This window comes from Momordica charantia, assembly GCF_013281855.1.
Source record: "Momordica charantia cultivar OHB3-1 chromosome 4 unlocalized genomic scaffold, Mcharantia_2.0 BLBB01000004.1, whole genome shotgun sequence".
NCBI lineage: Eukaryota > Viridiplantae > Streptophyta > Magnoliopsida > Cucurbitales > Cucurbitaceae > Momordica > Momordica charantia.
Genome location: NW_028275162.1, coordinates 22,133,532 through 22,158,280, shown reverse-complemented (window position 1 = coordinate 22,158,280; position 24,749 = coordinate 22,133,532). Strand labels below are relative to the sequence as shown.

General features: G+C 36.1%; 1 protein-coding gene across 2 annotated transcripts; it reads right to left on the bottom strand.

Moving 5' to 3' along the window:
• Positions 1–3,021: 3,021 nt before the first annotated feature.
• LOC111011981 (polygalacturonase inhibitor (DUF639)) lies at positions 3,022–23,909 on the bottom strand. 2 transcript variants are annotated; one of them, XM_022285984.2, is made up of 10 exons: positions 23,524–23,909; positions 22,515–22,749; positions 22,213–22,299; positions 21,892–22,061; positions 16,812–16,951; positions 16,338–16,515; positions 15,608–16,202; positions 15,158–15,270; positions 4,181–4,424; positions 3,022–3,372 (listed from the first exon to the last, which is right to left on the bottom strand). In XM_022285984.2, the coding sequence occupies exons 1-10, from the start codon at positions 23,703–23,705 to the stop codon at positions 3,142–3,144; spliced, it is 2,175 nt and encodes a 724-aa protein (XP_022141676.1). In that variant the 5' UTR covers positions 23,706–23,909; the 3' UTR covers positions 3,022–3,141. The 2 variants fall into 2 exon arrangements, with proteins under 2 accessions (XP_022141676.1, XP_022141677.1); XM_022285985.2 differs by lacking the exon at positions 22,213–22,299.
• Between the last annotated feature and the right edge of the window lie 840 nt (positions 23,910–24,749).

The following is a 24,749-nucleotide window of genomic DNA, read 5'->3' as shown; positions in this document are numbered from 1 at the left end:
TTGTGTAACTTTTTATCCTTGTTATAAAAATATAAACTTTCTTTCTTCATTTTTTTCAAAATACTTAGAGTTTCTTTCTTTCTTTGTTTCTCATCTCAAAGTATTGTTCTCAAAGATTATTCAATTTTGAAAACGTCCCAAGATGTTGGTTGTATATTCATCATGTTGCAAATGATGCATGTGTTAGATCAATATCTAAGATCCTAGACTTAGCTTGCAACATTATAATTTCACAATTTTATCGAGTTGAATAATAGTGTTTGTCAAGCAATTATCAAGAGTCAGTATATCTACTTTAAAGATAGTATATAATTGGGTTTGAATTTTCCTTATTAGTGTATTTTTGTATTATAGTGTTTGTTTAAAAAAATGGTAATGCATTGACCAATTACTGAGTTCGTTTTGTTAAAAAAAAATCATGTAAGTTAAATACCTCAAAAAGTTTTTTAATTAAATGTAAATAGTAAATTAATAAATCAATTATCAACAATAATTTGTAAGAACTCTAAAATGTTGGAACATACAATTTTGATCATTTTATTTTCCGATAATATAATTTAAAGAAATTTTCTTTAATAGTTTTAGTTTTATAAAATGAAACTACAGTGATAAAATATCATTTTTAATAGACAAACAAAGTATTTAAAAAATAATGTGTTCAAATAAAGTAAAATTACATTTTCAAAATGAAAATATAAAAATACTTATATTTTTAATTAATATATTAAAAATAATGAAATGTAGCCTAAAATTAATTATAAAAGTAGTATGAGATAATGCAATCTAAACGCGATAACAAAGATTAAAGGATTAAATTAGTAAAATAATTTTATTTCAAATTACGATGTTACATATAGTCAAATATTTGAAAAAAGTAATTGATGGTTTAGGTAAAATAGGATTTTTAAAATAAAAAATATTAAAATACTTATACATTTTTTAATTGATATATTAAAAATAATGAAAGGTAACTATAATTCATTAGAAAAGTGGTAGTAGGTGGTATGAGATAACTAATTTAAAATATTTCATATATTTTCATTTTTAACATATTTTATTGATAATAATAATTAATTATTTTTACTTATATTTTTATAATTACATTAATTATAAATAATAAAATAAAATTATCCATTGGTAATATATAAACAACTAATCAACTTTTTATAAATTGGTATATGAGCCAAAAAAACAAAAATAATACAAGCAATTAATGAAGTTTTTTATAAATTTAAATACTAATTGTATTGTTATAATACAAAGAAAATAAAAGAAATAAAACGTGATCCACTTGCTAAAAAATTACTACTATATTAAAAAGCTTTAATATTAAAAAAATATTTTTGGACTAAGATACATCTTAATTTTATTCTTTTGTTAATTATTGTTTTTTTATTACTATTAGTGGTGTTGCTTTTTTTCTTTTATCTAGATTATTATAAAATTAATTAAATTAAAAATAATGGGTGCATTTACGTATGATATTGACTAATATTTTCAAAAAGTTCATTTAGTCTCTATACCCCTAATTTAAAAACTTTAACACAAATTCTATATAACAAACACATTTTAATATAAAGTTATTGTTACGTTTTAAGAAATATATCAATTATACTGTCGTGTTAGAAAAACATGAGATTAAAAATAAAATTTAAAATAGAAATAAAAATAGACGTTATCTTGTACATAATTTTAAAAGATGGTTGTTTTGTTTTGTTTTTTTTCTCCTTCTATTTGGAGTATGCAAATTACATTCATGACTAAGACACCTCACCCAACATGAAGACAAATTCTATGAACACTTCTCGACAACTCATTCTCAATGGTCGTATCCATTCTAGGAAAATCCACGTTGATGCGAATGAATAATTCATTTATCATTAGAAATTTTAAAAATAAAAAATTAACGATAAAGATGTGTATGAAAGTGAATAAAGAGATTTTTTCAAAATCTCCGTACTTTAAAAGTTAATTTAAAGTAAAATTGTAATGGAAGTGATTTTGATAATGACAAAACCACTTTGAGGTGTTTGAAAATAAAGGTAGAATGAGTGATTTTGAAAAAATATATTTAAGTAGAATTCATTTGTTAAAATCATTATTGAAGTGATACCTCAAAAATCAATTGTAATTTTGACAACGGCAAATCAAAATCACTCCCAAACACATCCTAAAATCATTTTAAATTGATTTTTAAGGTATTATATGGATGATGATTTTAGAAAATCAATTATACTAAAATCTATCTTTTTCAAAATTACTCATTCTATCCTGATACCATCACTCTCAAACACACATAAATAATTCCTTTAAACGTACTTAAATGCTTACGAAAATTCATAATTTACTTTCCGATATGCATTCCAAGTTTGCAACACCATAAAACTTTAGAAATGTGTTTTTTTATTAACAAAAAATACTTAAAAAAAAATATATATTTTAGTCTCAAACTTTTAACTTTGATTCATGCTGATCGTTACACTTTCAAAACATCTATTTTGATCTATATACTTTGTATAATGTCCAAAATGAACTAAAATTAAAAGTAGATAAACCAAAATAATATTTTAATTTAAACCTAAAAAAGGGAAAAAAATAATAATGCTTTCCAAAGTATTTTTAAACCATTACAACCAAACTAAACTAGCAATTAACCCATCTAAAAAATCACTAACATGAGCATAACTCAACGGTTAAGACATCTTATTCCTCTAAATGTCGAAAGTTCAATCTCTCACTCCCATATTTGCCGTAAGAAAACCAAACTAAAAAAAATCCTTTCTATTCCAGTGAACAGAATAATCCAATTCTTCAAATTTATATCATCTTATTTCACTGGTCATATCAAACTTCATTTTCTCTTAGAGTATGGGTGTGATGACATTACTTGAATGACATCTATTTTAAAGATTGTACAACTATGCAACGGTTTTTTCAAGCAAGATGCTCGAGGGAACGAGCGGATTCAAGATCTAGTATAAATGTGTGCATGTGCGAGTGTGTGTGCATGAGAAATAGATCTGTAATAAGAACTGTAACTATAATCATTAAGAAAAATGTAGATTTCTCGAGACCTTAATATATATACAAAATACCTTAAGGTGAGGAGACGATGCTCAAAATCATGACATCAAACTAATTTTATGATTTCTTTTTCTTACTATCATCAGGTTTGACAAGTTGAACAGGAGCTGCTGGTATTTTGATCCACCATTCTCTTGCCCTCCTAAAATATTTGTTACTCGTTTCCTTCCTGTATGGCATTTCCCTCGTATACGCCTCTACGAGTACCAGCATGATTATGTATTTAAATGGCAGAAATGCAAAGATTAAAGCGGCAAGAATGAGCACTAGAGCGACCGTGTCCGTTGCCTGCAAGAACGACGAGCATTAGAAGAACACTAACAAGGCCACAGATTTGCAGTTTCCAAAAGTCAAGCACATTGTTCATAAGGAAGGCATTGCAAGCTTACATAACTGACTGAGTTTACAGTTTATACATATATATGATTCTTCTATTGACGTCCAAAAAGTACAGAAAGACTAAGGCCAAAGATTCCTTAACCTTGGAAAAAAGCACTATAGCGATAGTGATTGTTGTCTTACGACCACGAAGTTTTATTCCATCCAAGTTTATTAGAGGATTTTTTAAGTTTAATGCCTCTTAAAAGGTTCCAAGGATCTACGTTTAAGTACTTTTGTAATTATCCTCTTGAATTGGAGATCTTTTTTTTAATCTTGTTGGGTCTTTAGAGGTTGTTTTGACTCCCTTCTTTGGATTGTGTTTCTTGTAAGCTATTTTTGTATCCTTTCATTATTCTCATGAAAACCCAGTTCTTTATAGAAGAAAAAACACTACAGTTAGAGTAAAAATATAAGGTGTAATAAGTTTCCCAAATGTCTTCCCAAGAAGAGTCCTCGTATTCATTTCTAGGGAAGCACCAGCTAATACCCAACGGGGACCCACAGTTTACTGCTTTCATTAAGATGAAAATTAAAATTAGAACACATACTGATACCATCACCACATACAGAAGGCACCAGAAGGTAAGTACAAGAAGGGGCTTCAATCATTGGTAATGAAAGAGAAAAATCACAACCAAAAACGGGGAGAAAAAAACTAAGAAGCAAGGCCCTAAGAGAGAAGAAGAAGATGAAGTATTCATATCCAGATACATACCTGTGGAAGTACTGCAAATAAGAGAGCTCTTATTTTTAGGAGAAGAATATTCCCATCTTGAATACATGCTTCAACTTGAGTGATGACTTCTTGTAAGGTCAGCAACTGTTCTACAGCATTTCGATTAGGAGGGGATGTGACCATGAACGGTTCTAGTGGCTTGCTTTTGCCAAAGTATCTACGGCAAAGCATGAGAGCCGCAAGAAGCACTAGAATGCATGGCAAAATAAACCTTATCCAATTCCTGCATGTCCATATGAAAAATCCAGTTATCTCCAACTCATATGACTTGGCATTACAATTCTGATGTACGAGTGAGGTTGAGAAATTAAATTGTAAGTTAAATCAGAATGCAACCACACGAAGAAGATTACTTATTTATGATGAGAAAACGACTTTCATTGAGAAAAAGAAACAGTACAGAAACTCAACCAGATGTGCCAAAGGAGACCGACCACAAGCATTAACCTAGAGCCTAGAGTGATAACTGATAATCTTAGTTATAGTCTGTTATAATTTAGTTATCAAAATCAGTTACTATTGTTGAAAGTCTTGTGTTCTTTGCCTATATATAGGCTTTGTACATTCTGATTATTAATGTGACGCATACTCTATTACTCTAAATAGAGTAGTTTATTACATGGTATTCAGAGGGTATTGACTCACGTCCTTGATCCTCCACATGTTTGCTGCCTATCCTCCTTCACTTTGTGCTTCTTCAATGGCGGATTCTCTTTCATCGAAGGATCTTGCTTCACCAATTTTTCTTCTCTCAAATATCTGCAATCTCGTCTCCATCCGTCTTGATGCTTCAAATTTTGTACTATGGAAGTTTCAATTAACTTCCATCCACAAAGCTCACAAGCTATTCGGCTTTATTGACGGATCTGTGGTTAAGCCCTCTGCAACTTTGGCATCTTCAACTTCGCCAACAGTAGGATCCTTATCTGCAGTCGTGCAATCCAATCCAGCCTATGAAGATTGGATCGCCAAGGATCATGCTCTCATGACCTTGATTAATGCCACTCTTTCACCAGCCGCTCTGTCGTATGTTGTTGGCTGCGAATCCTCAAAGGAAATTTGGGATACACTCGTCAAACATTACTCTTCAAATTCGAGGACGAACATCGTGACTCTCAAGACTGACCTACAGTCGATCATCAAGAAGCCTACTGAATCAATTGATCTGTATATCCAACGAGTTAAAGAACTCAAGGACAAATTAGCCAACATATCTGTGATAATCGATGATGAAGATTTAGTAATATACACATTAAACGGTTTGCCTGCAGAGTACAACACCTTTCGGACCTCTATGCACACTCGCGCTTCTTCGATTCAGTTTGAAAAACTCCATGTTCTTCTTGTTGCAGAGGAACTTGCAATTGATAAGCAAACTAGGCGTGATGAGTCTTTTTCCTCACCTACTGCTCTTCTTGCCTCTCATAATTCCAACTCTCATAATTCCCCTTGGAAGCAAAACATAAACCCTAATTTAGGGCATGGAAAAGCTTTCTCCAACAAGAACAAGTCGTACAATCGTGGTAAGCAGGCCAATTTCAACCCCTCTAGTTGAGGTCGAGGATTTCTAGCGAATCAATCTCTTTTTTCTCCTTCTACTGCAAATGCCAATCCCGATGGCTCTCATCAGAGAACCATCTGCCAGATTTGTCATCGCGTAGGACACACTGCCCTCAACTGTTTCAACAGGATGAACGGTAGCTACCAAGGGCGGCACCCTCCCGCACAGTTAGCAACCATGATTACAAATCAGAACCAAGCTCATCTCACTGCTGCAAATTCATCCTGGCTTGCGGATTCCGGCTGTAATGCTCATGAAACCGCCGATTTGAAGCATTTTACTACTGCATCTGACTACTCTGGTGATGATCAAATTGGTGTGGGAAGTGGACAATCACTCCCAATCTCTCATACAGGTTGTGGCATTCTACAAACTTCTTCCAACTTAAATTTGTCAAATCTTCTTAGAGTCCCTCGTATTTCTTCAAATCTTCTCTCCGTTCATCGTTTATGTGTTGATAATAACTGCATTATCATATTTGATTCTAGCTCCTTTCACATCCAGGACAAGTATTCGGGCAAGACTCTCTACCAAGGTCCCAGTGTCAATGGACTCTATCACATTCACGCCACCGCTCCCTCAAACTCTGCTTCATCACATTCTCCCCTGCCACCAACCAATTATGTTGCTCATACTGGAACACAAGTTTCTTTCTCTATTTGGCACAATCGCTTAGGACATCCGAATGATAAAACACTAAACTCTGTGCTTCGTTCTTTAAATTTGTCTCCTTGTAAGTTTACATCTTGTCTCTGTGAACATTGCTTGTATGGTAAAATGCATAGGCTTCCATTTCTGGTGTACACAATCTAGGTAGAAATCTTGAAGAGAATTGTATTCTTTAAACACTGAAATCCAGCAGCTATTTATAGGGGCTGCTGGGATAACAACCACTCAATAACTAAAATAACAGCAACCAAGAACTAACAGTTTAACTAACTAACCGACATAACCTACTAACTACATCAATTTCCCCCACCCTTAAAAAGAACTCGTCCTCGAGTTAAGGGTTTATTTGAAAGGAATCTGGTGGGCTATAAGCGTAGAGATCAGCCACGTTAAATATGGGGCTGAAATTGTAAGTTGATGGAAGCTGAAGCTTGTATGCATTCGATCCAAAGTGCTCGATTACTTGAAAGGGTCCCAATTTCTTCTTTTTGAGTTTAGAGTAAGTCCCGTTGGAAATCGGCTTTTCCTTAGATGAATCATGACTAGGTCACCTACTTGGAACTCTTTCGTTCTTCTTTTCTTGTCAGCAGCAGCTTTATACTTGGAATTGGATTGCTCAATGTGTCGTCGGACCTCCTGATGTAACTCGGTCACGCGGCTGGCCATTCCTTCGGCTTCTAGGCTGAGATCAATAGAGGAAGGTTAGCCAAATCTAAAGTTAATCTAGGGAGTTTAGTGTAGACTACCTCAAATGGGGACTTACCTGTGGTTCTGTTCTTCATGTGGTTATAGGCAAACTCAGCTTGAGCAAGCGACATGTCCCATTGTTTAGGATGATCCCCGCTGATGCATCGAATGAGGTTTCCCAAAGATCGGTTGGTGACCTCTGTTTGGCCATCAGTCTGCGGATGGCTGGTGGTGCTAAACTTGAGAGACGTGTCAAATTTCTTCCACAGTGTGCTCCAAAAGTGGCTTAAGAATTTGACATCACGATCCGAGACAATGGATTTAGGAATGCCATGAAGTCGGACAATGTCTCTAAAAAATAATGTAGCTATGGCGATTGCATCGGAGGTCTTTTTACATGCCGCAAAATGTGCCATTTTGCTGAAGCGGTCTACTACCACCATGACAGAGTCGAATCCCCGTTGTGTTCGGGGTAGTCCAAGAACGAAGTCCATGGACAGATCCTCCCATATACTTTCTGGGACTGGCAAAGGTGTATAGAGGCCAGTATTTTGCGTGGAGCCTTTATATGATTGGCAAGTAAAGCATTTGGTGACATAGTTAAAGACATCCTTGCGGATGTGGGGCCAATAGAAACGAGAAGTGACGATGTCCAAAGTTTTATCACGGCCTAAGTGCCCTGCAAGGCCACCCGCATGAGCATCCCGCAAAATAGCCTCCCTTAAGGAAGTGTGCGGGATACAAAGTGTATTTCCTTTGAATAAATATCCTTCTACAATATGGTAGTCGTCGATGGCCATATGATTAGAACATTTGTACCAAATGTCTTGGAAGTCTTTATCGGCTTCATACAAGTCTGGTAAATAGTCAAAGGCAATAATTTCACCCTTAAGGACTGTCAAGAGGGTGTTCTTCCGACTCAAAGCGTCTGCCGCCTTATTGGTTGTTCCCGCTTTATGTTTAATTACAAAGTCAAATCGTTGGAGGAAAGACAACCAATGGGCATGCATACGACTGATTGTTTTTTGAGTATGCAAAAATTTTAAGGAAAAATGATCCGTAAACAATACAAATTCTTTGCTTAGTAGATAATGCTCCCATTGTTTTAATGCACGTACAAGGGCATAGAGTTCTTGTTCATATGTGCTCCACTTTTGACGGGATGGGCTAAGTTTCTCACTAAAATATTCTAGAGGGTGATTATGTTGAGAAATGACAGCTCCTATACCTATATCGGACGCATCTACCGCGACCTCAAAAGGGAAATCAAAGTTTGGAAGAGCGAGGACGGGGCTCTGACAAAATTTAGTTTTAATGAGATGGAAACTGTCAAGTTGTGGTTGTCCCCAGTAAAATTGTCCCTTTTAAGACAGTTGGTTAATGGAGCTACTATCGAGCTAAAATGTTTAATAAATTTCCTATAAAATGATGCAAGCCCTAGAAAGCATTGGACATCTTTAACTGTTTTAGGTTCCCCCCATTCGGCTATGGCCTTAATTTTAGAAGGGTCCATCTGAACTCTATTATGACCAATGATAAAGCCTAAGAATGATATTTCAGTAGTGACAAAAAGGCACTTTTTGATATTGATTACTAATTTGTTAACGGCCAAAGTGGTGAAGAGTAATTTAAGATGTTCTAAGTGGTCATGCATATTAAGGCTATAAATGAGAATATCATCGAAGTAAACAATAATAAATTTGTTAATGAAAGGGAACAAAACCTGGTTCATAAGTCTCATGAAGGTACTTGGGGCATTAGATAGCCCGAATGACATAACAAGCCATTCAAATAAACCCTCATTCGTCTTGAATGCGGTTTTCCACTCATCGCCAGGTCTAATGCGAATTTGGTGGTAGCCACTCTTGAGATCAACCTTAGAGAAGATAGTAGCGCCGCCCAATTGGTCCAAAAGATCCGTAATCCTTGGTATGGTAAACCGATATTTCACTGTGATTTTGTTTATGGCACGACTGTCGACGCACATTCGCCAAGTGCCATCCTTTTTGGGAGTCAAAAGGGCGGGCACCGCACAAGGGCTCAAGCTTGGTTGTATATGCCCCTTATCAAGTAACTCTTGGATTTGGTCATGAAGTATCTTATATTCGGCTGGGCTCATTCGATAATGTGCCAAATTAGGGAGTGGTGCCCCTAGTAAAAAATCAATGTTGTGTTGGATGTTTCGGAGAGGGGGTAGTCCTATTGGTGTTTCCAGTATGGACTCAAATTGTGTCAATAATTGACTGACAGCAGGAGGAATATTCGAGCTATCATCCATGGAACCAAACTCTTTAACAATCAACCCGAGGATAGGATCTTGCGATTGTCCAATGAATTTTTTTGCTGAAGTAATGGTGAAAAGGCTACCCTTCCCTTTATCACTGTCTTTTAAAGGAAGGGATTTAGAGGGATTTAACGGTAGAAGGACCACCTTTTTACCCATCCACAGAAACTCATAAGTATTGTCTCTCCCTCTATGGAGAGCTTGGGTATCAAATTGCCATGGTCTTCCCAATAGAACATGACAGACATCCATGTCGAGTACATCACATACAATTTGATCTTTATAGGTTGTCCCAATGGACAATGCTATCGTGCAAGTATGGGTAACATGTGCCTCACCCCCTTTTTTAATCCAAGACACCTTATAAGGGGCAGGGTGAGGGGATAAAGGTAAATGTAAAGTAGTAACCAACCTACTTGCAATGACATTTTCAGTGTTGCCACTATCGACTATAACATTGCAGATTTTCCCGTTGATCGTGCATCTAGTTTTAAAGAGAGCGTGTCTTTGATAAGCCACTTCGGTTTTAGGTGTCAACAACACTCGTTGGAGAACACATGAAACAATATCTCCTTCATCTGGGGCATCATAGTCGACATCCTCCTCCAGCTCTTCTCCACTGTTGTCTTGTGTGTCGTCCTCATCAACAATGTTGATAGCTTTTCGTTGAGGACAGTCATTAGATAAATGCCCAGTTTGTCCACACCGGAAGCACTTGCTTAATGTTGGTCGGGAATACATGTTTCCTTGTCGTTTTCCTGCCACACTATCAATGGATTTAGCTTTAACAGAATCAGGTTCAGAAGACTTACCTTTAGGAGGTGTTGATGTGAAAGGAGCAGAATCATTGTCTCCCAGAGGAGTGGACCGTTTGGATGTTCCCCCTTGGTCCCAATTCCCTCTTCTTGAATACTGTTTCTTGAAACGGTTGCCAATTTGTTCTTCAATGGTAGTTGCTGTTGAAATGGCTTCATTGAGGTAACCGATTGGTTGCAATGCGATCTGTTCTTTAATATCCGCACGCAAACCACCAATGAATCGTGCAACCAAATGTTGTTGGCTTTCCAAGAGGTTGGTTCTTGCACCTAACCGATGAAACTCTTCGGAGTAATCAGCTATGGATCGGGAACCTTGTTTACAATTCTGGTATTGGTTGTATAAAACTTGCTCAAAATTGATGGGGAGGAAACGTTCACGCATGAGTTTCTTCATACGCTCCCAATTACGAATGGGTTGCTTCCCATAACGATGCCGATTGATTTCCAACTAATCCCACCAAGCTGAAGCTCCCCCTTTCAGTTTCAACGCGACTAAACAGACCTTTTTATGTTCAGGAGTACCCATGTAGCTAAAGAAATTTTCCACGTTCTTTACCCAATCTAAGAATCCTTCAATATCCATTTATCCATTTTTCCATTAAAATTAGGAAGATCAATCTTCATTTTATATTCACTTTGTTCTGGATTCCTAATGGGATTAGGGTACCTACCAAAATGTTCCCCTTCAAAAGCAATCATTTCATTGTCTTCATCGCTTGAAGAATCAAAAAGTACCTCATGCCGACGCTGAAACAGGGGATTCCGATTGATTTCTTGATGGAAAAGGCGTGGTTCTTGAAAGTTTCTTGGACCTAGACGGGCCGCCTGCTGTCTTCTTGGAGGGTTGACATGTCTTTCTTGGGGATACGTCTGATCATGACCCTCTGCCCTCCCTTCTTGGCCCATTCTTTCTTGCGGCAGGGGCGCGTTTAGCACTGGAGTTTGATGGACACTCATAGCTTCTAGCTTTTCGTGAATAATCTCCAGAATTTGTTTAATCTCGCCGACATCCTGTTGGATGGCTTTCACCTCTCCTTCAACCGACAGCAAGCGTGCGGTTGACGATCGTGGCGAGAGAATGGAGCTTTGCTCCATTTCTTTGTTGGCGAGGGAAGAATCTCCAATGTTGATTGACTTCTTTCCCGCCATAACAACCCAGAAAATCGGGATGCTCTGATACCAATTTTGGTGTACACAATCTAGGTAGAAATCTTGAAGAGAATTGTATTCTTTAAACACTGAAATCCAGCAGCTATTTACAGGGGCTGCTGGGATAACAACTACTCAATAACTAAAATAACAGCAACCAAGAACTAACAGTTTAACTAACTAACCGACATAACCTACTAACTACATCAATTTCCCACGTCTAATACTACTTCTTTGCATCCTCTTGAACTCATTCATGCTAATGTATGGGGCCTTGCCCCTGAAATTTCTATAAATAGTTTTAGATATTATGTCTCATTTGTTGACGACTATTCAAAATATACTTGGTTGTATCCTTTAAATCTGAAATCTAGTGTTGCTTCTATGTTTAAAGCCTATAAACCTGTAGTTGAGAATCTATTAGAACACAAAATCAAAATACTACACACTGATGGTGGTGGTGAATTCATAAATCATAATCTTGGTTCCTATCTTCAACAACACGGTATTTTTCACCAGAAATCCTGCGCCTATACACCGCAACAAAATGATGTCACTGAACGCAAACATAGGCATATCATTGAAGTTACCTTAACCCTTATGTCTCAAGCTTCCTTACCTATTAACTTCTGGCTGTTTTCCTTTGCCACTGCTATCTTCGAATCTCGGCAACAAATCTCCCTTTGAGCTTCTTTTTCATAAATCATCAGATTATTCTTTTTTGAAAACCTTTGGTTAAGCACGTTATCCACTTCTTATAAACTGGAACCAAAATCTTCCCAATGTGTGTTTCTTGGTTACCCCTTTGATTATAAATGATACTTGTGTTACAATATGAGCAATAGTCGTCTATATACCACGCATCATGTCATTTTTTATGAAGACTTATTTCCCTTTGCTACTACCTCTCCTTCTGCCAATTCCTCTACTCAGTCTTCAAATAAATCTATATTACCTCTCTGTCTTTTATTCTCTTCTGATTCTTCGTTACCACAATCTGTTGGGAGATCCGAGATTGATAGTTCTTCCCTCAATTTGGCTTCTTCGAGTAACTCACATGCTTCTTCATCGGCTAATGTTCATGTGCCACCGCATATGGTTGTATCTTCCGGACTGGATCCTCAAAACAATATCCAATCTCTTTTGCCTATAACTGAGCCTTCAAATGTAAATGTTCCATCTAATAGAACAGCTGCAACCGAGTCAACTAATGTGAATGAAGCTACTTTTCAGACTACTGATATAGTGGCTTCTGCTATGCCATCTAATATATCCTTTGTTCCCCCTGATATTCCACTTCATCCGGCTCCCATATCTAATTCACATCCGATGCAGACAAGGAGCAAGTCAGGGATCTTCAAAAAGAAGCTTTATGTAGCCACCGTGACTTCCTCTGAAGAGGAACCTGCTTCCTTTACCAAAGCTGTTAAACTTTCTGTTTGACGTCAAGCCATGAGTGACGAATTTGCAGCCTTACTCAAACAAAACACATGGTGTTTAACCTCGTTACCTCCTGGCAAAAATGTTATTGGATGTAAATGGGTATATCATATCGGATTAAGAGGAATCCTGATGGAACAGTAGCTCGGTATAAGGCTCGTCTCGTAGCTGAAGGCTACCATTAAGAGGAAGGGGTGGATTTTGATGAGAAGTTTAGTCTAATGATAAAGAAATCTATTGTACAAATTATAAAATCTCTTGTAGCTCAATTTGGTTGGCAACCTTGGATGTTAAAAATGCCTTCCTCCACGGTGAACTTCAAGAGGAAGTCTATATGGTTCAACCACAAGGGTTTGTTGATTCTCATCACCCTTCTTATGTCTGCAAGCTGGTTAAATCTTTGTATGGGCTTAAACAAGCACATTGTGCTTGGTTTGACTGCTTTACTTCTCACCTCTTGGGTTTCTGGCTTCGTCTGCTGATTCATACCAATTTGTTCGACGATTGGATGATTTTATTACATACTTACTATTATATGTCAATGACATCATAGTCACAGGGACTGGCCAACAGTATATTGATCTCCTTGTATCTCAACTCAGGCACCAGTTTGAAATGACTGATTTGGGTAATTTAAAGTATTTTCTTGGAATTGAGGTCTCTGCCACTAAATCTGGTTTGTTCTTGAATCAAGCTAAATACATCAAAGATGTTCTTACCAGATATGGGATGTTGGCTGCCAAATCCTGTTCCAGCCCCTTAGTTTACTCAATTACACTGCTACTGGACAGCCTTGTTCGACAAATGATGCTCGGAATTACAGGAGGGTTGATTGGCTCACTTCACTATCTTAGGGGTACAAGACCGGACATTGCCTTTGCTGTTGGCAAACTATCACAATTCATGCATGCCCCTCTTGATTCTCACTTAGTTGCTGCAAAGCGAATCCTTTGGCATCTAAATGGTACTGCTCGTCTTGGAATACATTTTCACCGAAGTTCTTCTGTCTCCTTTGATTTTCTGACTCAGACTGGGCCGGAGATTCTGCTGATAGGTGTTCAACATCTGGTTTTGTCATTTTCTTGGGTCCTAATCCGGTTTCTTGGAGATCCAAGAAGCAATCCACTGTTTCTCGAAGTTCAATTGAGGCGGAATACCGTTCTCTTGCCTCTACTGCAGTAGAACTGTTTTGGATTAAACAAATTCTCAAGGATCTCCACATTTTTAGCACGAAACCTCCTACGTTATGGTGTGATAACGTATCTGCTATTCAATTAGCTCGAAATCCGGTCTTCCATGGCTGTAACTAAACATGTGAAGATTGATTTTCATTTTGTCCGTGAGCGAGTTGTTCGTAATGATATTGCCTTGCAGTACATATCTACAACTCAACAGGTTGCAGACTTATTAACCAAACCTCATACCAATTATTGTTTTTTAGATCCAAACTTCTGCTTCAGCCCGCATCAGTTTGATGGGGGATGATAACTGATAATCTTAGTTATAGTTCTGTTATAATTTAGTTATCAAAATCAGTTGCTATTGTTGAAAGCCTTGTATTCTTTGCCTATATACAGGCTTTGTACATTCTGATTATTAATGTGAAGCATACTCTATTACTCTAAATAGAGTTTATTACATAGAGGACACTAGGAGAAATTCAATAATTTCTCAATCAATATGCCTAACAGAGGGGAGCTGAACTTGAAAAATATCCAGAACCTTTAAAGGAGTTGTTCGTAAACAATAATTTATTTTGTCCGTGAGCGAGTTGTTCGTAAAGATTGATCATGAAGGTATAAGAAAGGGATGCAATCACCCGTCTCAAAACTCTTCTGACAAAGAATACACAAAGTTGGGGTTGAAGAAGAAGAAAGTCTATCTCATATTTCTCCTTCCCTCTCTCGTTTGTTTAAAGGAGTATAACCATGTGTTCCACTTGGTGTTCAGCAGCTGTAGTGTGCAAAATACTTCATCAAGATGATATGAAAGACCCTTCTATTACTTCTCGAGCTCATCACTAATAGATTTTACTACTAAAACATGCATGAAGATGTATGATTATGTGCCCAAACAATTATTATTGTATTATTTCACACTTCCATTGTCACTCATACTCAGAAGTGCTGCAATCCTATCCATGTAAAATGTCTGACAGAATATGAACTTAATCCAAACATAGCCTTTGAATAGGCAAAAGTAAATAATTTAAGACCAGCATGTTATAGCGTGAACATGAGTCAACGACTTACAAGATTTGTTTTGAATACAGTTATTTATGAAGTGGCACCAAGATATCAACGCTCAATTTTGACCCAGACGTGCCTCTCCAGAAAATGAGTAGTTACCTTACAATAGCATAGCAGAACAGCAGTAGAAAAGTCGTTGATTTGTAAGAGTCTTCCCACGAGGCCAAAATCTGAAGACGATTAGCCAATTCCACAAATGGAAACAACAGTTCCTGGACAGTGAGAAAGAAAGATTCAGCTACTAAATACTTCATCTCTCAAAGAATTCAATATTTTTCTTTGGTTGACTGTCCTAGCATGCAAAACTTACCACCCATTCAGTATTTAAATTTATTAAAGTTCACTCAAAAGGAGAAGTGGGGATAAAATTCCTCATACTTCTTCTAGTATGTAAAAAGATAAAATAAAAGACGCTGAAACATGACAACAATAAGTTGTTGATCAAGAGGATATACAAGTCCATGAGTTAAATCAGTACTAGATTGCTCGCATATTTTCCAAGTATCAGATAGAAGGAAGTTTATTTCTCCAAGAAACTCACTAGTTTACCTTCATCACTGCAAGATTTGTATCAATACCCTCCACTTTCACTTGGTCAACAGTCGCTTGAGCAGCTTCAGCCCTGCCTGAATCTGATATTGATTGTCTCACTGCAATTTCCAAGGGATTTGTCTCACCAACCCAAACATCTCCAATTAGGAATATGTCGCATTCAAAACTTATCTCTTTCTGTAAGGTGAATCCAAGTTGACTTAGTGCTAGAAGAAAAACTGGATATGGTCGTCGATGCTGCTTTGCAGATGGACTCCCAGAGCCATCATGCTGGAAACAATCTGTATTTAGCAACATCAATCGACTCAAGAGCGTTTCCAGAATTGAGTCTCCCCTAGGAAGACTTTCTGTCAGATTAAAAGTGAGTAAGGTTCTGTAATGTGATGAAAAAACATGGAAAGCTTCTCTAATTGCACGAATTCTGAAAATGCCAAAAACTGCCCTCGCAAGTACTTCTGATTTCTGAACTTCATTTAGATTGTGCTTCCTTATAAACTTATGTGCTCGCAGGATCTCAAGACAGATATCCAGCCAATAATCCCGGCGAGAACTGCCTTTGAATTCAGGAAACTCTAAATAAACAGGTTCTATCCTGTAAAGGATCATTAAACAGTTTACCAGTAAATAAATAAATAAATAAAAATACCGTCACAGGAAAGGAAAACAAAGTTAGAATCTAGTGACTGCAGTATATAAAAATACTAAAATTATTCAAGAGATAACATACACAGATGTTGACTTGTACATAACAGCTTTATCAAAGAGACGGGCACCCAGCGGTCCTGTAAGTTCAGGTTTTATTTTCTGCTTCATGTCGGCTCCCAGGTCATATTTAACAGCTTTGTCGTATAAACCAACACCCAATGACTCAAAGTACAAGGCATGACTGGTCAGTGTCAACCTCCCTGAAAATAGATAAACCAAATAAAATGTAGATGTGGGGGAAAAACACTTAATGAATATCTTCACCTCAGATAGAACAATCAAGTGAATGCTACATCGCACAACCCCTCTAAGACTATTCTTTTGGACTCCTACAGTAGAGAATGTTCAAAAGCCTCTTTCTTCCTGGAAAATGACGGATCTTTTCCCTCAGGGGTGGGGCGGGAGTATGCAAAATTCTCCTCCATAGCCCATTCATGATTTATATATATTATATGGTGATTTAATCTTGAAATACATTTGTAAGAACAAGACTTACCAGGCCATGCAGAAATGCCAATATGCTGAAGGACTGGTTGAGTGGGTACTGTACCATCAATTTCAAGGACAATTTCTCCTTCGGAAAGATGAAGATTTCCAGTTGATGGGTGCAACGAATTTTTGGTTGCCTTAATAACCCTGCAAAACAGTCATCATAATAAAAAAATTTTAGTTCATGAACAATTCTATTCTGAAACAGAAAAGTTCATGATCAAGAACAGATAGGTCCCATCTTTAGACTTCTTCATTGAGCATTTGATATTCACTGATTGAAAAAACTAAACACATTACAAAACTTGCAATATATTTATGTTACAAGGTGCAATTATCGTACACCTCACACAAGCTTGAATGTAACAACCCATACTAAACTTTAGGAACTAAGGCAAATCAAATAATATTTTATTGAACCAAAAACATGACTACAAAACTAAACCAAAATTGTTTGTTGGTATCAAAATAGACAAAATGAAAAGGAGGACAAGTCCATAAAATATAGAACAAAAAATTAAAAAGATCCATAAAGAAGTACAAGAAAGAATAGTACGGCTGCTTGCTACTAAGACTGAGCTTTTTATTTTTTAGAACATACTGATTAGCAAGGAGAAGAGAGACCAACGCCAAGCTATATAACTTTCCTTCAATACCTCTTCCTTTTTAAGTAAAAAATCTTTACCTCGCTTCATCTTAGCGATCGTACGATGTCATGAACATATAAACATGCACAGCTACAAAAATGGCAACCATGGTAAGTGCCCTACAAGAGGCTCGTCCCCATATTGCCTTGATAGCATTGACTAAATAATTATAGAACATCATTGGAAAATGAAATGTGATGATCTCAATACTTCTATTGTAATAAAGTAATGGGACTAAAGCAAAAACACTATTTTAATTATTGACTATAATCTAGTACTTCCAGTAATATTTTAAATCTTATTTATAGAAAGTCATAGATTCCATTAGTTGCTCTCTCTGAAAAATCGTAAAATTCTTGAAATCTATTAACACTAAAATTATAAGAATAAGGCCTAATAAGGAAAAAGAAATTAAAAAAGTGAATGTATCATTAGCATGCAGTTCGAGAATCAAACATGATTTTTTAAGATTAGGGTCGGGAACAATCTGTGCTGGCACCTTAGTTTGGGTAACATGTGTGTGTCCAACACGTGTCAAGATAATTTAATACCCCAATATTTGTTGAACATGCGCTGGACACTTATTAGGATAATGTACACTTATCAGACACTAATGGAACAAATTGAATACAAATTTGACATTTGTTTGTGCAGAATGTATGTTAAAGGCTCAAGCACAATAAAAATGTATTGAACACTCGTGAAAATATGACAAATAGTTATGAGAAATATGAAGTAAAGTGTTAAAACTTCCTTTTATTTATTTAAATAATCATAAATAGAAATATAGGAAAGAAATTATATAAGAAAAATCGAGACTAAAAAACATGAATAAGCTTATTGATCTTGAATTTCATTATTGTATAAATATAATAAAAAAAATTAAAAAACCCCTTGCCCAGTTGACAAGAGCGTGGGGACATTGGTCATTACTGGTTTAGAGGTCTTAAGTTCAAACCTTCTGGTGAGCTTAATACCAAAAATCCTTGATGTCTCTCGAGTTCGGGTCTTGGGGCGGACACGGGTGTCCCTGGGTATAGGGGAACGAAGCTCCGACTCTCAGTTCTCAAAAAAAATTAATAATAATAATAATAATAAATATAAATAAATTTTAAAATGTATATTCTAATAAATATGTACTTGTCATGTTATTGTCCGAGATTCTTAGAAAATGATGAGGCATTGACTCATCATATTTGTGTTGTGTCGCATTTGTGTCCATGCTTCTCTGTGAACATTCAACTAAACAAGTAGTGAGTGCAAGAGAGAAACAAAAGGTTGCATCAAATAATTACAATTTCCAGCAAATGAGATTCTGCTAAAAATCGTAAAGGTGAAGAGAACCAGTGTGGAAATTTATAGAACTAATGAAATACTTCTTCCAAGATTTTTTTATATTAATGATATGTTGCATTGTATAGGAAGAAGTTTCAAGATTTCTTTTTATGTTACAAAAAGTTCCAAGATTTTTTTAAGAATGGCATCATTAATGCTAGTCTCAACGAAACCTATATTTGTCACATCCCAAAGAAAGTGGATGCTCGGAAGGTAGGAGATTTTCGGCCCATTAGCCTCATTTCTTGCCTCTACAAGATTATAGCTAGAGTTCTCTCAGAAAGGTTGAAGAGTTTGTTGCCACACACTATTACCAAGGAACAATCTGCATTTGTGGCCAGAAGACAAATCCTAAATGCCTCCTTAATTTCAAACAAAATTATTGAGGATTGGGATAGAAAAAAGAGAAAATGAGTGGTTATCAAGCTTGATATTGAGAAGGCTTTTGACAAAGTGGATTGGGACTTCCTTGATGAAGTTCTTGCAGCCAAGGGTTTCGGACATACGTGGAGAAAATGGATTTGGGGGTGTATCTCATCAACAAATTTCTCAATCATTATAAATGGTCATCCTCCGGGTAAAATTACTGCTTTTAGAGATCTTCATCAAAGTGACCCCCTCTCTCCCTTTTTATTGATAATGGTTGTTGATGTCTATAGTAGACTTATGTCACATGCACCAAACATCAACTTTTTTAAAGGTTTTGATGTGGGAAACAACTCATTGGCCATTCATCATCTACAATTTGCTGATGACACCGTCCTCTTTTCCCCTTATGAAAACCTCTCCCTCACAAAGATGTTCAACATCATTAGGCTTTTTGAGGAGACATCGAGGCTAAACATAAATCACCAAAAGTCAAAAGTTTTGGGGATAAATCTTGGAGAAGACGAACTGACAGCACTTCAATCTAAATTTGCTTGCAAATTGGGGACTTGGCCGACCACATACCTTGGATTACCCCTTCATGGTAAGCATCGGTCTCTCTCTTTTTGGGACCCAATGATTGAGAAAATTCAGAAACGTCTCCTATCATGAAAATCCTCCTATCTCTCCAAAGGCGGTAGACATACACTCATCCAAGCCACTTTATCGAACCTCCCTACTTTCTATCTTTCCCTCTTCCCTTTGCCATCAAAAGTAGCACATACTTTGGACAACATCTACACAAGATTTCTGTGGAAAGGTAACAAGGACAGCAGTGGACTGCGTCTCATCAAAAAAGACACTATACAGCAACCAATCCATATAGGGGGCCTAGGGATTGCTAATATGAAGCTGAAAAACAGAACTCTCCTTGCTAAATGGATATGGAGATTTATTACAGAGGAAACAACACTTTGGAGGAAGGTGATCGAGGCAAAGTATGGTAAAGCATCATGGAACCTCAAACATATCTCTACATCACAACCCTCTGCAAAAAGCCCATGGGCTACCATTAGAAAGATGCAAAATTTGATTTTTGACCGGCTGGCCTTTAAAACCAGAAATGGAAGGAATATTCCCATTTAGGATCACCCTTGGCTGAATAGTTTGCCTCTTAAACAATCATTCCCCCTCCTCTTTGCTTTGTCAACAAGAAAGGACGTCTCAATCTCTGATATTTGGGATGAATCTACAGCTTGTTGGAATTTGGGATTAAGGCGGAATCTTAAAGATTATGAGATAATTGAATGGGCTGATCTTAGCTTTAGGCTAACAGAGTTTCACTTAACAACAAATAGGGATGTTGTATACTGGAAGCTAGAAGCAAATGATTCTTTTTCCACCAGCTCCCTCACAAAGGACCTCACACATAGCAACCAAACACCACAAACTAGCCTATACGGAAGGGAAAATAACCAAAAAAAGTGAATTTCTTCCTATGGGAACTTAGTCACCGAGCCATCAATACCAATGATAAGCTACAAAGAAGACTCCCCTTTATGGCTATTTCTCTACAATGGTGTATCATTTGCAAGAACAACATGGAATCTCAACAACGCCTCTTCACATCCTGTACTTTTTTTTCTTTTTTTATAAGAAACCGAACTTTTCATCGAGAATAATGAAAACAAAACAAAATTACACGGGCATACAAAAACACAGCTCCGAAAAAGGAAGCCAGCCTAGAGAAAGGGCTTCCAATCCAAAAGAATATGACCTAGCTGATAATTACATAATAAATTCGAAACAGACCCCATAAAGAGACATTAAACCTAATGAGGTCCCAAACAAACTCCCACTCCCTTTCCACTCCCTTAAACATTCTATTGTTTCTTTCCCCTCAAATGCCCCATAGAATCCCAAAAAAACCCCACCCGCCAAAGGAAACTCTCTTTCTCACGGAAGGGAGAATACATCAAGACTTCCTTCACATCTTGTACTTTTGCATCTGAATTTTGGAAGGACATCCTCATTGCTTTTGGTTGGTCCACAACATTACCAAATGACACTAAACTTCTCCTTGAGGCCACCCTAATGGGACACCCCTTCAAAAACATAAAGGAACAACTATGGACAAATTTCATTCGAGCATTTCTGTGGACTACTTGGGGTGAAAGAAATCAAAGGATCTTCCTTAACAAGTCACAATCTTTTGATCGTTTTTTTGATGCTATAGTGTTCAAAGCTATATCTTGGTGTAAAACCTCTCCTACTTTTCTTTACTATAGCTACACTTCCCTCCTATCAAATTGGGAGTGCCTTTTGTAACCCATCTATCGGCTTTTGTATTCCCTACTAAGGGCTCCTTGAAATTTCATACATCAATGAAATTGTTTCTTACACAAAAAAAAATACAATGCAACATATCCCGACTGCATTCTTAGCCAGACCTGGAAAACACGATAGGCTAATAAAACAATATCTACAGAAGCACACCTTGGGACCCTCTTTGATGAAAATATAGTTATTAAATCTTAAATAGTATGGACAAAATTTTCCATGCTACGTCTAGAAGAAGATTATTTACAAGCATATGAAAGTAAAGTAATGAGTAGAACAGAAGCTGTACATCAAATATTTAACAGCTTCCATAATTAAACATATAAAGGTTGGAGACACAATTTCAATCACATTAACAAATTTCACACAATTGACAACACTAATGAATCAAGTTCTTACTTGTCAAGACTTCTAATATATTTGTCGAAGACAAGAAAATGAAGTCGATGACCTGAAGAGCTCGTCAGTGAATCAAAAAGATTGTGGACAGTTATGATATCAGCAAGAGCAATGCAAGCAGGAGCTATCCGTGCAAAAGCTTCTGACCCAACAGTTTTCTTGTCATCAAACTGATCACCATAATATAAAAGTTTTAAAACACTAGTACCTCAAGAGCTCAGTCAATCCTAGCAAGAAAAGGCTTCTAAAGTACCCATCCTAGATATAAGATAACATAATGTGCCTAGCAAGTTGAGATAAGAAAACCAGAAAATTATTAACCTGAACAGCCATGTTTGTAGAATTTGAATAAAATAGTGACCACTCTTCCTTATCCTCTACTTCCTCATTACTGCAAGAAGCAGTTTCCTACAGTTGGAAAGAGGATTCAGAAACACAATCAATTCCTTCTCTCCCTCTCTTTCTACTTTCTTTGTAAATGAAGGAAAAAAAAAAGAAGCTAAAACATCCAATTCCACCCCTTCAAAACCCACCCCTCCCCATCAGAAAAATAAATGCATTTAAGAGATAATTTCACTCTTTCTTACTAAATATCAATGGAGTATAATGGTAGGCTGTCTCACTTGCAGGAGTGGTTCGCTTCCACTACCAGGGAACTCCCAAGCAAGCATCATGTCATATGTCAAGCGACGAAAGTCCTTGTCACTTAAATAATCTGGACGTTTGATAATTGAATAAAGTGCTTGGTATGAGCAAAATTCCAACAAACTTCTAGAATAAGTTTCAGGTTCCTTATTAATTCCAGGTAGCTCTGAATCAAAAAGATGTAGTATTTCTTCAGTGGACAGTTGAAGAATCCTGCATGTAATATAAATGCCTTTAGATGCATAAAAAGAAGAGGATACAAAAGCTGAAGTCAATGTCTAGTTCTGGGGACTGCGTTACAAATGCTGAATCCAAATATGCCTAATGTGACTTGCAACGTATCTATAAAAGAAATTAAATATGTGAAATCCTCTGGGTAAGACTAAGAATTTGTAAAAGCAATTTACTTTTATATTCCGAAAGTATAGGCCGTTTAGGAAGGAAACATAAACTATTTTGTTGCTCTAAAACAAAGCATATTAACTAACTGCAATATAGTTTTCTTTTCATGAGCAAAAGGAGACTAAATTATGTGCAATAATGCAACCGTAAATGAAAAATATTTTTAGAGGGTATCAAAATTAAGGTTATCAGATAAGACATTAGTAAAATTAAAACAATATTCTGGTTTGATAGTAGGAAGTCATTTGTTTGGTGGATAGATATGCTTGATTTTGATTGACGCGCTCATCGCTATACTCAGCATTATTGTCCATGGAGCATGAACGAAGTGATTGATTATGGATACACCAGTTCTTCCACAGTGCTAGAGAATCAGTAAATTGCAAATGATCAGAAGTTAATCATCCTAAAAATCACGCGTTATGACAACTTTTACTTAGCTATCTCACCAGTATGGCAGTATTTTCGCAGTATCAGATAATGGGTAACAAACATATCAATGTTCAAAGCCAAAAATACGGTAAAAAAAAGAAGATCACGGGTGATAAAAGCAAAATAGCAGAAGAAGAAATGGAGGAGGAATACTTGGAGCAGCGAACGACGACGGAATTGGCGAGGGAAGACAAGTTAGGGATGGATTTTGGAGAATCGGAAGGGGATGGTTCGTCGCCATTCCTGGATTTCTTGCGCTGGAAGATGGATCTGAACGTGTTGGGTTGATTCTTCATCAAGGTGTCCATCATTACGACCTTCACTTTCTTCGGCATTGTGGGTTGGAAACCAGAACACAGAACGGAAACTCGTAGAAATGAATTTGAAATTGACGAATGGGGCAATGACAGTTGAAGAAACGGTTGATTTGAGAAAGATGATTCGTAATCGTAATCTGTTGGTAGCCAACACCCCTCCACTCTCTCGTGTTCTTCCTCCCTCTGCTATGATCATCGGCGTAGAACCAAATGATAGAATAATAATTAATTACATGCCTCTTTTTTCCTTTTTTCTTTTTCTTTTTCTTTTTCTTTTTCTTTTTCGTTTTCGTTTTTTTGGGTTAAAGTTAAAATACTATTTTAATTTCGATATTTTTATTAAATATTTTCGATAAAGGTGCATTCCACGGAAAAAATAAATCTGAAAATAAGAGTCTCAATAAATCTCAATGTTTTTAGTGTTTTTATTTGAATATCAATTTGAAAAATTATTCAATGTATTACAAGTTAGTTTAATCTAATATATATACATATATATTTTCTTTTTAGTATAATAAAAGAAGGTAAGGAATTCGAATTCATTATACAAACATGCTAAACTAGCTCACGTTGGCTATTAATTTATTTATATATATGTTATAACTTTTATAAAATTATATTATTTATAATATTTTATATTTTAATTTTAACAAAAATTAAATGAGTTTATAATATGAAATAATATATATAGCAAAAATTTGTATACTTTTTTAACGTAATTATTTATTTTAAAGTTTCAAATTCAACATCTAAAAATTAAAAAAAATGTAGTTTTTTCAACACCCTTTTTTTTATATATTTGGCCACATAATCTGAAAACAGTTTTATAAACAAATTTTGATTATGTGAAAACAAAACGAGGTCCTTACTATACTTTTAACTTTTGTTTATTTTATTGGATGTACTTTCAAAACTTTTTGTCTGGTCCATGTACTTTTAGAAATTGATTGTCTCTCATTTTAATCCGATAACAATTTCATCTCGACATATTTTTTAAAACATGTCATAACTTTATACGTTTTCATTTTGCAGATTAATGGATAATTTGGGAAATGACTTCCT